Consider the following 14,533-nt stretch of genomic DNA (forward strand, 5'->3'; position numbering starts at 1 on the left):
AGAGTGTTTTTTTTTTTTTTTTTGGAAGTTGTATCTATACAGGAGACGACTGGTGCTTCTGAATGTGTTAGAGGTTCATTGGTTTGCTTTGAATATGCTGTGACTGAAAATCCTCCTTCTTAAAAGTCCCATTAAAATGAAGCTACAGCATCTCTACCTTCTGCAGTGTGACACATTTCCCACGGTGAGGTTTAGTTATGACACAACCAAAATAATATTCAGAATATTTGATGACATCGCTCATAAAAGGGTGTGGCTGAGCGAGTAGTGAGATACCGACTGTTTGTTTAGCCCGCACACATGTTGTTAGATGTGGAGTGGAAGCACAAAGGAGTCGTACGTTATGAGCTTTTGAACATGTAAACAGCATTTTTGCCACCTGACACCCAAATACGCACAGATTCTCTCTGCTAGCTGACAGAACTCACAATTAAACAGTGAAGAACGGTTTGATGCCATTGGTGGAGTTAGCCGGTTGCCCATCTCCACCCTGGATTGGATAAATGAATATAAATGAGTTCAAGATGAGTCATTTAAAGTGTTTGAATGGAAGAGAGAGGGGGAAGTAAAAATGTTCAAATTTAACATATGAGAAATAAATGAATGAATAAATGGCACAAGGACCAGGATCAAAATCTGGAACATTTAAGCTAAAGATTGGATCCAGTCTCACCTCCGTATTTACAAAAGGTGTAAGGATGGTAAGACCTGAGTCAGAACTTGGTGTTTTCATACAGTAATGAGTTGAACTGTGGTGGATTGTTGTTGTAGGTAGAAGCAGACAGGATTTAGCAATTTGTAATAGTCAGACGCTTGTTAACAATGAAGCTAATTTTACTTTGGCGACAACACAGAGTCAGAAACAGATGACGGTGTTTATCAAAGCAGCATCTTAGCAGCTTTGAGTTACTCTTTACTGCAGGGGATGTGTGTAGTTTCTGCAATAGGTATTTTAGTGTTTGTGGCTGTAATTACACGGCAGCTAAGCGGCGCGTCCAGACAGAGCAGTCTGCTCCTGCTGGTCCGACTCCGCGCCTTTCCTTTTATATTTTTTTTAATGTGTGGGTTAAACCAGACTCGCCACCATCACCACCACACTGGGACCTCGTGGAGTCGGTGGAGACGAGACAAAGATGGCCGACATCAAAGCAGGCATCAGGCCAAAAACTCTAAAATCCATTTTAAATTGTCAAAAGGCATTCCATAATTTGGAAGTCAGAAATTCACAAAATCTCATCTTGGACCAAAAGAATTAAACCTAAAACATCCCTTCAGTTAAATTTAGATCTTGAATTAAAATGAGCCACTATAACAGTTTGATGTTGAATAAATTACCCAGTCACATGACCACTACTCTGCTGTTAAGAAACAAATAGGTAGTATAAGTTTTCTAACTGAATGGACAGATTAGTACATCCAGAAAGCTGAGAAACTTAAAATTCCCTCTGTTTTCTGCAGTCCTGGCTCTGATACATGGTGTAATTCTAGCAATATATTTTAAAGATAATATACCTTCCAAGCCTATTGGCAGCTTTTGGGGGTTCAAAAGGGTATTAATGGAGAAATACCAGCAAATATGCGTTGATTTTAGCCCTGCAATTTAATATTTAATGTCATTGTTAACTTAGTATTTTGGGGTTTTGAACTCTTGGTCAGGCAGCAAAGTGTACTTGGTTCTGGGAATGTTTTACTAAATTCAGTCATTGTATAAACCAACTGTAAATGAGTTCAACACACATTCACTTCATCAGTTTTTGACTTTCACACAGCAGAGGAAACAGGTTTATAAAATGGCAGAAAAGAACAGAAAAATAACCAGCAGCTATTTCAAGATCCAAGGTTCAAGGTTATCTTTATTTTCCTCGTGGGCCAATTAGTGTTGCAGTCAGCAGCACACCAATGTGGCAGACAGTTTCACCACATTCTAAAGCCACACAATAGAGCAAAAATATGACGATAAAATAGATAAAATATAAAAAAATCATAATCAGTCAGAGACAAAAGAATGGATTGATGCTTTAAACCATGTTATGAACCCAAAATCGCAAACTTTGTCTGGTTCCATCTTCTTATTGGGGGATTTGCAGCTTTTCTTACGCTTGTCTTGTTTGGACAATTTGTATTTTTGCACTTTTTTCAAACAATTAGACATTAGAGGTGCATATTGAGCTGTAAAAATAGCATGACAAACCCCGTAATGGCCACGTTTTAGCTCCTTCTTTCAGTAATGGGAAAAGTAGAAAAAGAGTGAGATAACAAGTCGTGGTGTCATCTGTTGCACCTGTTGCATACAAGCTGCAGCTCAGATCCACTCAGCTCAGGTGTCCATAGCGCCCTTATCCATACGGCCAACATGCGGAGCCCCTCCCCTCTAAACTTATCCTCGTGTCCCCTACAGCTGTTGGTCAGCTCGGGGATGCGTCTAATTTGTGTCTCCTTACAGTAGCACCAGCAGCCCAGCAGTCTATTTCTGCTCTCTGGATGATAGTGTGTCACTGGGCGAGCAACCCCGGTCACCTCCCCTATTTTAGGCAGCCAGGTCTGAGCGAACATGAGGGAGAGCGCTTGTCCCCCGAGGAGCGAAATGTGGGTCACATCATAGGCCAGGAATAACCCGCGGGTCCGGTGGCAGAAATCGAGGGTGGAGTTTGGAGATAGTGGCCAAAGCCTGGGAAAGGATGTCCTTTTAGGGACCCCCTTCATCAGAGAAACCACCCCTGGATCTGTGCTGCTGCTATTCTTAGGGGGGCTGCAGTTCACCGGCCATCACGTAACACTTGAAGCCATAAATCAGTCCGTGCATTCCTCGGATTATTTCCCGCTGGGAAATAGACACTGAAATTTGATGAAGAAGGAGTTTCTGATTGAACCGGTTGGTGACCTTCAGTGTTTGGTGCTGTGGGTGAACTTTAGTTTATGCAATAGGCTGCTAGGTTGTCTTAAGTTTGTCAAATGATTTAAAATACATTTTTAACTTGGTGGAAGTTAAAATATACACTGAGGTGACACATTTTGTGGCATGTTAGTTTGGCAAAAGAAATTTTAGATTTGTGTTTTGTGGTGTCACTATTAGTAGATTAAATAATAGACAAGGACAGTTTTAATAATCATCCAATAGTATATCTGCCTTAAAGTTGTTGCTTTTCTCTTTTTTAAATGTAATTTTAAATTGAAGTGTTGGTGTTTAGACTGTTGGGTTTAAAAAAAAAAAAAAAAAATCAACTGGGAACCTTTTAATTTCTCCTGAGCCAATTCATCGACTAGATTTAGCTGATGGAAAATTAATTGTTAACTAATTTGATCGTTAAATCAAAATTCTGGTTAGTTTTTTTTTTTTTTTTTGCTGTTTTCTGTTTCTCAGATGTCAGAATTTATTGCTTTTCTGTGAGTTATATGACAAACACTGCCAAAAAACTGTTTTTTGGGTGTTGGACTGTTTATCTGACAAAACGAGACATTTGAAGACGTCGTCTTGAGATCTAGAAAATGATATAAAGTATTTTTTTGGGTCTGCTCTGGTGACAGCCAGGCTGCAGGATTTCTGTTTTTGACTTACCTGTCTGTCCTCTTCTCTTGAGCGCGTCAAGGGATTTTCTTTATATTCAGGACAAATGTTCACTTGGACTCAAAGACGAACTGATTTCGGTCGTCAAAGGTCACTGTGACCTCACAGAGTATGTTTTTGGCCACAACTCAAGTAGTCTTCCGCTAATTATGACCCAAATTTTACACAAACTTCTAATGAGACAAAATGATGGAGTGATGACATTTTACATCCTAAAGGTCAACTTCACTGTGACATTAAAATGTTCTGCAAAACACTTTTCTGGCCATTATTCAAGGAACAGAACGAGGAGATGAATGCAAACTGCAACTTGACGGACAAGTTCAGTATTACTTAGTTTATTTGGCAAAATGATTAATGGAGAAAATATTTGGGAGATCGATCAAAAATAAAAACAACTTGTGTTAAATGAGCACTTGATGTAGTCTTGGCCATGTTGTGATTTTGGTGAGCTGAGCATTTAAAGTTGTACAAAGCCAACTTGTCTCATGGAGATGAAAGGTAGAATCCACAGTATGTGATTTAACCATATTAATTAGGATGTTTAATCAATCTGAGTTGTATAATTGTAGTTCTACAGATAAGGTGTTTTTGGTATAAATCTCCATCTTGCCTCTTGTTAGCTTCAGCATGAGGACTTTTTCATGGACAGAATGAATCATTGGAGTGACGCCCTCGCTGAGCATATAACCACATAAATAATTAATAATTATAGACTGCTGCTCATTTAATGCATTATGAAAGTTGTATGCCGTGACCTTTGCTGTGTTGATAGTCAAATAATTTCCAGCCTCCTCTGACAGGCGTAATCAAACGGATGTTTAGTGTCAGCAGGTTAAACAGGTGCAGCCACGAGAAAAGAGCCCAACAATCTTCAGAAAAATGTCATAAGAAACTTTATTTATGTAGCTCCATTTAAAGATACAGTTAAAAGGCGATGCCCAGTAAAAACACATTGTAAAAGTAGCAAGAACCAGAACTTCAGATAAAAATGAAATAATTGAAATACAACAGCTACCATCCAGTTGGAAAAAGTCAAACAATAACGGTGAGTTTTAAGAACAGAGTTTGGGGTTTTTTGCAGCAGTTACCAAAACCAAATCCACCACATCTAACTGTTTGTCCTTTCAGTTTTCATCCCATTTTATTGTCCGTTTTTGTTGTTCATCCACCATGAAGCGATTGTCAGTGTCGATTTTGTGCCAGTTCAGTCATTTTTCCTGGTGAAAGTGGCTGCAACAGAAGCGTCATCAGTGTTTTCCTGTAGTGGAATAAGAGTGAATCAGCTCCTTATGAGCTCAGTTTCGCTGCAGGCCTTTTTTTTTTTTTTTTTTTGAAGCGTCATCAGTGTTTTCCTGTAGTGGAATAAGAGTGAATCAGCTCCTTATGAGCTCAGTTTCGCTGCAGGCCTTTTTTTTTTTTTTTTTTACACCATGTTATTGATTCGAAGAGCAAACTCCAGCACTCACACCTAAACACAGCCGCCTGCTTTAATGGTTTATCTCTATCATCTCACACCGTTCTGTCATCGCTAAAAATAATCCTGCTCCTATTTGTGCAGAATTCAAAGTCATCAGCCAAAGTTGTCTTGCAGGAATGACACAGCATTAACTGTGTAGCCGCTGAGACGATATTGGATGAGCTTTATTAAACCCAGAAGGAGCTCAGCAGACTAACAGATGCAGCAGATGCTTCTTTTTATCTACAGCTTGTGCAACATTGACTTGGCATAATTTTTTTTATGTTTGAAGGCAGCAGAAAGAAGCATAATGCCACCATGATGCCGGAGCAGAGCAGCACAACACAGAAGAGCCTTTAAAGGGCCAATAATTGTGTTTTTTCACTGCTCCTTAGTAGAAAATAATCAGATTCTACCTTCAGGGCCTTGAAAGAACTTGGTGGTTACTTGATGAGCTGCTGAGACTTTGTAAATTGACTTTACGGCCTAAAAAACTTAGCAACAGAGCATGTTTCACATTGTCTACATACAGTATGAATGTGTGTGTGTGTGTGTGTGTGTACATCATGGTCCACCTCATTGTCTTCTCTAAACTGCTCTTCCCTCCCTCTGTTCAGATCGAGGCAGTGACACGGACCGTGTCCTGCCCGCCGACTGTCAGGCAGGTCAGAGACTCATGGAGATTCACTGTAAGTTCAACCTGCAGCCCATGACCCTGCAGCCTGCCTGCTGCTGACATTCAGTCACTGCTTCTGATTATGAGACCAGTAACAAGTTCAGCATCTAAAACTCAGCACCACACAAAAGACGGCAATCTCAGTGTCACTTTACTTAGAGACAAACTGAAATATGAATTCAACTCAAATAACATTCTTACTCTGATCAGCTCCTGTGCATAACTTTAAAATGTCCAAGAGGATAAAACAGTTGTCAGACATATTTGTGTACACAGCAGGTATCCTCGAGGCTCTAGGTGGGCGTTTCCCATGGTAACGTTAAAAGATGGCGTTGCTAGGATACAAATTGTCAGCTTCCATGGCGCTCTGCTGACCACAAAACGTCACAGACTGTCTCCAACATCACCCCCTCAGTCACTCACTCCTTCCTTTATAATGGGCACTTAGTAGTTTACTCAACAGGGAGCAGCAAATCGAGATTTCAGACACGTACTAATCATTGTCATTCCATTGTGGAGTTTTAAAGGGCACCATATTAGAGCTCAACTGAATCAATTTCATGGCCAGTACCAATTATTAGTTATCAAGGAGACTGATTGGAACTGATATATATTTGCAGTAGCAATGAAAATCTTGGTGTCCAAATTTAAAATGACACAAACTCCAACACAGAACTTTTTTTTGGTTTGTTTGTGTTTTGCATATGTTTAATTAAAAGAGACTTTTAAAAAGAAATCATTTATCAGTCTGTGTTAAAAGGCCGTAACTGTTGACATGTAATCAGTCAGATACCACAGAATGATGACTGCTGATAGATGCAGCAACAGAGCCAAAGTAGTGCATTTTAAAATTATTAATTTTACCGGGAATAGTTTAAAAATAACCCTGGAATATCTATATGTAAAAAAATAAGTGCCCACAACACTGAAAAAATAGGAAAACAGCCGCTCCACACTCGGTATTCAGACTCGCAAATAAAATGCTGCACAAAAGTAAATTTAGGGTAAAATATTGACTTGAATGACAGCTTTCAAACACAGTGGTGCTGTACACGGTCACAAATGTCAGTATTTTCTTTAGAAACTACGTGTTCCTATATGATATGCTGCATTTTTAAAACCTGTTGTGCAGTAGAGATTGTTTTTGTGTTGCAAAGTTGAAGCGAGATATCGCTGCTGAATCATTTCCTTCACACTCATTCATCGCATATCATTTACTTTTTAGTTCAGCGTTTTTGTTACAGTGCGAGAGGAGACTCCAGTCAAACACAAGAATTATTTCTGCTGTGTTCCTCGAGTTCCACGTATTTTGTGAGCAATGTGACTCTTTCTGTAACAGAGCTGTTGTGTTTGAATAAAGCCATAACCAACATTGATGTAATCAACCCCTCTTTCTCCAAATGACCAAAAAAAACACATTATTTTAACTTTAATAAAGATGATGACACCACAACACAATAGAGTGACAAAAACAGTGACCGTAGTATAAATAAAGTGTAAATGTAGCCTGGGTGGATCCTCGTTTATATTTAGTGGAACGCATTAAAGGACACTGAATTAAAAGGTCAGACTTGTCGTCACACACTGTCTACTGAATCTTAACCCTGCAAGCAACCAAAAGTAAAAAGGGCAAGTGTCAGGAGCAAAAAGAATGTGTTTCTTTAGCTTTCTATAATAATTTGCTGTTTTAATCGCATTCATTTTAAAACTGTTGCATTATTTAAAAGCTATAATTTGCAATAAGTTTTATTCACAGCCTGAATTGTCAGAGTTGTTTGTTCCTTTTGTTGTTGTTTGATGAGACTCACTGTTATCGATGCTGCTCACAGCTACAGTGCATGTTCAGAGTGGTCTTTGAGTTCAGTGCGATTAGATATGTGTTTGATTTAATCCCTCGAAGGCTGCGCATGTCGAGTTGTGTGGGTGTGTGTCCACCGACTGGATGGTTTGTGGGGGAAAAGAACCTGTTGTACCGCTTACTTTCTCAGCTCGAGAAAAAAATGCTTTGCATGACTCCTATGCAAACCCCTCAGGAGTGTCAGACTTTTGCAGATATGTGTGTCGCCGATAGCCGAGCAGCCATAGCACAGAGGAGAGGCTGCTTGATTTGAATGAGCTCCAATATCAGCTCTGTGAGCAAAGATAACCAGGGAAGCCGATTGGTGTACGGTGAGCTGCTCTGCGTCAGTTACTGTGTTCGCTGGAGGACAGCAGCGCTTGTGTTGCTCCACTGCAGTCAAATGTTATAAAGAGACAGAACAAAAGACAAGATAATGGAAACCTTAAAGCACATGCAAAGCCTTTTTTGTCCCAGTCACTGTAATTGTGGCCCTGAGGGGGTTTGCAGACGTTTGCAGCTTCAGCCTGAGAAGATCAAATACGAGCCTGTAACTGTTTGGTTCAATGAAAATGAGGAAGTTTGCATTTACGAACTACAATAATGGTTTATGATTGTATTCCCCCAATCTAATAATTAGATTATTTATTTTATGCTTTCACTACTGATAAAAATATATTAGCACCATAAATTTAGCATTTATAATCTGCAGTATGTACACACAGTATGTTATATATTACAGCTGCAACACTTAATCGATTAGATGTCAGCTATTAAAAACAATCTGCAATAATTTAAGTAATAGAAAAATGGGCTTAAGCAACTTTTTGATGGGAAAAAATCTAAGTTATCTGATTCCAGCTTCATAAATGTATAATATCTGACAGTAAACTGAACATCTTTGTTTTGTGGACACAGTGAGAACTTTATTTCGGTTTTATGAAATGCCGATCACTTTTTCACCATTCTCTGACTGTTTATAGACTGAATAACTAATTGATGTATCAACAATTAATTGACGATGGAAATACTCATTAGTTGCAGTCCTAATATTTGTGCAACTCCTGGACAAGGTTGTAAGGAATAGTTTCTGTGCCATATCTTCTGTTATTGCTAAAAGAAACCATACTTTCTGAAATAATAAGCCATTGATTGCAACAATAGACAAAAGAAGCTTTTCATTTCTAGCTTGCAAATTTAATTTTTTCCAGCTGAACTGACAACATTTGTTAACAGATTTTAACTATTTCTATCTCAGCCAATTTATTTTCAAAAAATATCAGATTTAGGACAAAGCTACATGTCAAAGTTTATGGTTTTGAAAAAGCACTATACTTAAAACTCCCCTGATAGCAAACATCTTACCAGATTCCCAAATTTGGTGCTGAGAAACCCATAGTTGGGTACAAATAGTATTGCACCATAATGCCTGCTGGTTATGTTACTAAACTGTGACTGGATAGTTGTTGTTTAAAGTAGGGATATAGCATGTTTGCATGTTTAACTAATGAAACCTTTAGAGCAGGTTTGAGCTCCAATTCCCCTCTGAAAAGTCAGAAATTAACAAGATATAGATTTGTGTCTGTGGTGCTAATTTCAGTCTTGTTTTCAGTAAAAATGTTAAGTGTGGAAAGATAATATTTACTATACAGGAAGCTTCCTATAATTTGTCTTTTTTTAAAAAGGAAAAAAAAAGGTTGAAGTCTCCTTAGGTGGACTTCACAGTTTTTTCTCTCCTTTTTTCTAAATGTCTGTTTGACCCCGTTTCCTCTTCAGGGCCCCAAAAGGACGACGGCTAAGAAGGAGTCGAAGGAGAAGAGGGAGAGCAATGAGGAGAGCAAGGAGAACCTGAAGGCCAAGTCCGACGACTCGGGAGAGGAGAAGAACGGCGACGACGACTCCCAGAAGAACGGGCCGAAGAAAAAAGGTGAATAAAGCCTGGAAACCTGACACTCTAGCATGCTAGCTAGTTAAATGTCCCTTAATATTAGCATGCGCTAATGTTAGCATGCAAAGAAATATTATGCGTTTCATCTTAGAACTTCGAAATATCAACACCAGTCAATGGCTAACATGCTAAATGTAGGTATTCAGCTTAAAAAACAGCTGAAGCGAAACACACCTGTAGTAGTGACACAAAATGGCCTCCATGGAGAGGATTTTTAGTTGAAGTAGCAAACACTTGCTTTTCACTGGTGCCATCCTCAGGCTGCTGTTTGACCCACAAGTGCCGCAGACGGCTTTTTACGCTTTAGCCATAGAGAAAATACATCTGAATTTCTGCATTTGTTGCCCTTGTCCAGCATTTTTTTTAAATAATACTTGCAAAAAAAAAGGTTGTTTAATTGGCTCGTTGTTCTCTATTTGTCCTCTAAACTGAACCAACTTGTTTACTCTTCATACACTTAAACTTTGTAGGAGAGCACTCCAGTCAGGTTTTCTTAGTGTTTCATCATTTTCTCTTCATTTTCCTGTGTGGGTTTTTCATGGTTTGCTGAATTAGTCACTAAAAAGTCCACTTCTCATGTGTGGAGGATGATTACAGCCACTAAAACTAATGAGCAGTTTAAAGCTGCTGTAGGCAGACATTCTAAAGGTAGAACAAGAGAAAGAACAAACAAAACTTCAGAACCTGCTCCTGCAGCTCCCTGTTTGTCGTAAGTCCCGAGAGAGGACAGATGTATGCATGAGCTTCATATATTCACAACAAAAGTTTGATCATAAGCTTGAATTAGCCACAGCGATGAGCGTTTGGTTACGGTTAGCAGAAGCTAAACTGGCAGCAACAGTCCAGTTTCCTTTCCTTTTTTTTTTTTTTTTTTTTAATGTTGCTTTGCAGTGTAGTCACTTATTACCAATGCTGGAATAACAACTTCTCCCACATATGATCAGTCTTTCCAGTATTAGAAAGGATGTGCAGGCATCTCTGATCATAGAACAGCCAATAGGAGCATCATTCTCTCTTTAAAAAGACCTGTGATTGGCCAAAGTCTCCTGTCAGTGACTATATTTTCTTCATTTTCCAAAGCTTGAAAACGAAGCCAAGATGACGTCTACTCTCCTCTTTAATTACAAAATATTGAAAAGCTGTTTCACAATTTTTGCCCAGTGGCTTCAAACATTATTGCCTACTCCAGCTTTAACGATGGTGCGGATCAAGTTTCCCTGCTTTGTTAATGAGTTTGTGTAAATTGCAGCACTTGTCATGTGTTCACTCCAAATGTGACAACAATGCGAGTGAAAGAGAACTCCTCGTTGTAATAAACAAGTTAGCACAGTGCAAGCAAATGTGCATTAACTTTGTGCCTGCAGCAGATCACTGAGCAGAAGTTCTGGCAGCAGTCAACGGTTTAAATTGTGCCATGGAGTCCGCCAGGCAGGCAGCGAGTGTTTTCTGACCTTCAGAACACTTCTAGCCTCAGTGTACACAGCAGAAGTTGGGCTTTTTGTGGGGGGTTTCCTGCCTCTCTCCTGTAGTCAGCCTCTTTTTTTGCCCCCTGAAACAACTCTGGCATACAGATATGCTGGCGAGGATTTCACCACTGTGCTGCTGATGTGTTTGTCACCACAGGGGACTTTTTTTCAGAATGTGTCTTTGTAGTTTTAGCAGTTTAGAATTCATTAAAACGCATTATTAAAGGGCATATATGTGCCTCAAGCTGATTAGCACAAACATTTTATTTACTTCAACATCGAGCGTAAACCAGTTTTGTTTGAATGAAGCAAAAGAAAACTTAATTTATAGGCTGTTGTTGGGCGATCATCTCGCTGTTTGAACAGAACTTTGCCGCTGTCAAAATATCCGTAGCGGGACAAAAACTATTTTACTTATTTTGTTGTCCTAACTACAGACTTCACTCAGTCGCCTCATAGCTATCTGTAGTTTTATCTTCTTCTTTTTATTCTTCTTGTTTGCTTTCTTTATCCCCTTTATGTTCCTCCTCCCTTCTTCTGCGTCTCCATCTCTTGCCTACACAAGGCCACGTCACTTTAAGCCGGCTGTCATTTCCTCTCCCGTTGCATGTGGTATCTTCCACTAACTCACCCACACATCCACACAACAGCGAGACAACCAGATGTCGTCGTTTAAACAGCAGGTCACTGGTGCAGCCTGCTGGCTGCCTGAGGTACTGCAGGAGACTCTATTTCAGCCGTGCAAAACTCACTGGCGATGATCACAGTTTTTCATAATGACGGTTTACTACATACACTGCTGAACATCCAGCATGCAGCGTGTGCTTTAAATCCATCTTGCTCATTAATTGGTGAGAGTGGCAGCATTTTCTGCTTCCTAACTAGTGATAGGAGAAGTTTAGTGTATGTGCTCATTAGTAAGGATTTGTTCATTTCTATGAATGAAAATGTTTTAAGAATTTAGATGTAGGTGATCATAATGCCTCCAAAATCAACAAAGCTTTGCTTTCTTTGCATGCAGAGGGCTGGTTCCAGAGCTGTGTAGAGGAAAGTGTTTGACATTAATGATAATTATTTATATTTATTGACTTAGAGAGCTAGTTAACAGATTTGTCTTCAGAAGCCTAAAGAGCTTTAAAAGGTTAACATTTACTTGCATGTTTTCAAATTTAGTTACAATTTTAAACGTTTTTGTTTTTGTGGTTTTAAAATTGTAACTGAATTGCGAACACAAACCATGAGAACAAGTATCGGGTTATAAAATAAACAAGCAACGATGCACATTTCATTATAACAGGCTTTAGGTGCCATTTATATTAAAAATGAAGATTTAAAATAAAAAGATATTATTTATAAAGAAAGAGATTATGTTCTGGAGAATAACTTTCACATTTCATCCAGAATTTTTTTCCCAAGATGTTATTTTCTGTTTATTATAGATAGATAAAAGGTTCAGTGTGAAGTTCTATCGTTAAAGAGATTTTTACTTGCAGTTGTAAAGATTTTCGTCTAATTACTGAAACTGTTGGCAAAAAAATACTCAAAATGTATATAAAGTCTGAATTTTAATGATGATATAATGCGAACACAGAATTTGTTTATTAAGAACAATGAAAAATTTGTGTTTGCTAAAGTAATAAATAAAAATAATAAAACATAAGAAAACTAATTCTTCAATTTAAAGCTGATTTGGGGACTAGATAAACAACTTCAGGTGGTTGTTCTGTAACGGTGTCTCGTCTGCGTGTCTTTAAAACAGGAAACAAGCAGAAGTGGGTTCCTCTGATGATCGAGGTGAAGTCGGAGGGTCCGCGGGAGCGCTCAGCCTCCAGGAACAACAGCAGGCAGAACGAGAACCCCCGTCTGCCCCCCAACGCCAGGAACGACCTCAGAGGTTAGTCTGTGATGCTGAGCAATGCTGCACATGTTAGACAGTGAAAGTGGTGACTGTCAGCTGTCACATATTTGAGGAGAAATCCCAACTGGCTGCTTTTACAAGAAGCTTTAAGGGCCAGAAGTTGCTACATGGAGCTGTTCGACATGTGACAGCAGGTGTTTGTATGTAAACACTGGATGTGTTTCTGTAGATCGCATGCAGGATAATGTTGCGTTCAGCTGGTTGAGACAGCGTGCATGACTCAGCAGCAGGATGTGGACAGATCTGTGTGTGAACCTAGTAATCTTCTACTTCTGCTTTGATAGCTTGACTATTTAAATGCGCTCTGTATAAATAGCTTGGTTTCTTACATTCACTGAGGAAATGAAATGTGCCAGCTGCTAAGAACAGACACAAATTCAAGCACCTACTTCTGGTTAGAAAACAGCAATAGAGCGAATTGGCTGCATGCGGTATTAGCCTGGTGCTGCTTGTGTTTGCTGATGGAAGTGTTGTCGGTTTTTGTGCAGACTGGCACAGTCAGAAGTACGAGCGGGAGTGGCGCGACGACCACGACGAGGTGTCCAGCGTGAAGAGCGAGGGGGCGCCGTTCCGCGGAGGGTTCAGGGGTCGCGGACGTGGAAGAGGACGAGGCCGGGGACGAGGCCGAGGCGGCGGCAGAGGTATGTTGTTTTTTGTTATTTTTTCCACACACAGAAACAGATGTAAAACTCTAAAAATACGGCGTTACCACCAGCTTGCTTTTCTTAGCCGTTCTTATGTGGTCATCAAGCTTTTTTTTATGTTCCTCCTCGTTGGAACTATTCTGCCATACAAAGGCTTGTGGGTTAAATGTTTGTCTTTCACCACATGACGCTTTTTTTTTTTTAGACACCAGCTGAATGTCAGTTAGTTAAACACTGTGAAGGAATGTGTGTAACAGTATTTGTACACACTAAAACTCACAATAGAAGGACAACGAGGTCATATATGAAATTTGAGCATCCGACTTGACCTGCAGACGTGCTGTAGAAGTGATGAGCTCTTCATGTCTCTTCTCTGACTAAACATCTGGAGAGAACTTTCACAACTCTGATCTCAGCATTGAAGCTGGCTAGTTCCCTATAAGTTAGTGTTCAAGAGACACTTGATGTTTGGATGTTGTCTGACTTTGAGTTTCGGAGGTTAAACACCAGATTATTACTCTGAACAGTCAGCAGTGTGGCTGCTACACAGGTTTGTGGTCGTCTATTATTTTGATGGTTATGTTGCTGGTTGTAGCAGCACCACAAAGCGGTTTCCCTCATAGCTGTTGTCAGAAGATGTGAGCTTGTTTTAGTACTGCTAATAATTGCAACTGCAATGATTAATCATTTAGTTGACAACTACTAATTAAGTCCTCAACTATTTTAAAAATTATTCAAGGACATTTTTAAAAGAAAATAAAGGCAAAATTCTTCTGGATCCAGGTTCTTAAATTTGAGTATCTTCTTTCTTCTTTCCTCCTCTGTGACAGTAAACTGAATATCTTTGAGTTGTGGATGAAACACCAGGACGTTATTGACATTTGTCACTATTTTCTGACGCTTATAGACCAAACAACTTATTGACTGACTGAGAAACTAATCGGCAGTGTGAGTTGGCAGTATCAGTTACAGTCCTACTTTTAGTGGTTGTTTACTTGTTGTGTGTTGACTTTAGTGCAG

At 39.4% G+C, this 14,533-nt stretch overlaps 1 protein-coding gene across 4 annotated transcripts in view; it reads left to right on the plus strand.

The window, feature by feature from the left end:
* Positions 1-14,533, plus strand: part of larp1 (La ribonucleoprotein 1, translational regulator) — a 62,197-nt gene that overhangs the window by 30,852 nt on the left and 16,812 nt on the right. For 3 of the 4 annotated variants that reach the window (XM_008290048.1, XM_008290049.1, XM_008290050.1), the window contains exons 4-7: positions 5,642-5,713; positions 9,314-9,464; positions 12,711-12,845; positions 13,358-13,510. In XM_008290048.1, coding sequence (XP_008288270.1) covers positions 5,642-5,713; positions 9,314-9,464; positions 12,711-12,845; positions 13,358-13,510 — 511 coding nt within the window. The remainder of the gene's footprint in view (positions 1-5,641; positions 5,714-9,313; positions 9,465-12,710; positions 12,846-13,357; positions 13,511-14,533) is intronic. The other variant, XM_008290051.1, reaches the window with a different exon arrangement.

Source organism: Stegastes partitus, unplaced genomic scaffold, assembly GCF_000690725.1.
Source record: "Stegastes partitus isolate 25-593 unplaced genomic scaffold, Stegastes_partitus-1.0.2 Scaffold653, whole genome shotgun sequence".
Taxonomy (NCBI): domain Eukaryota; kingdom Metazoa; phylum Chordata; class Actinopteri; family Pomacentridae; genus Stegastes; species Stegastes partitus.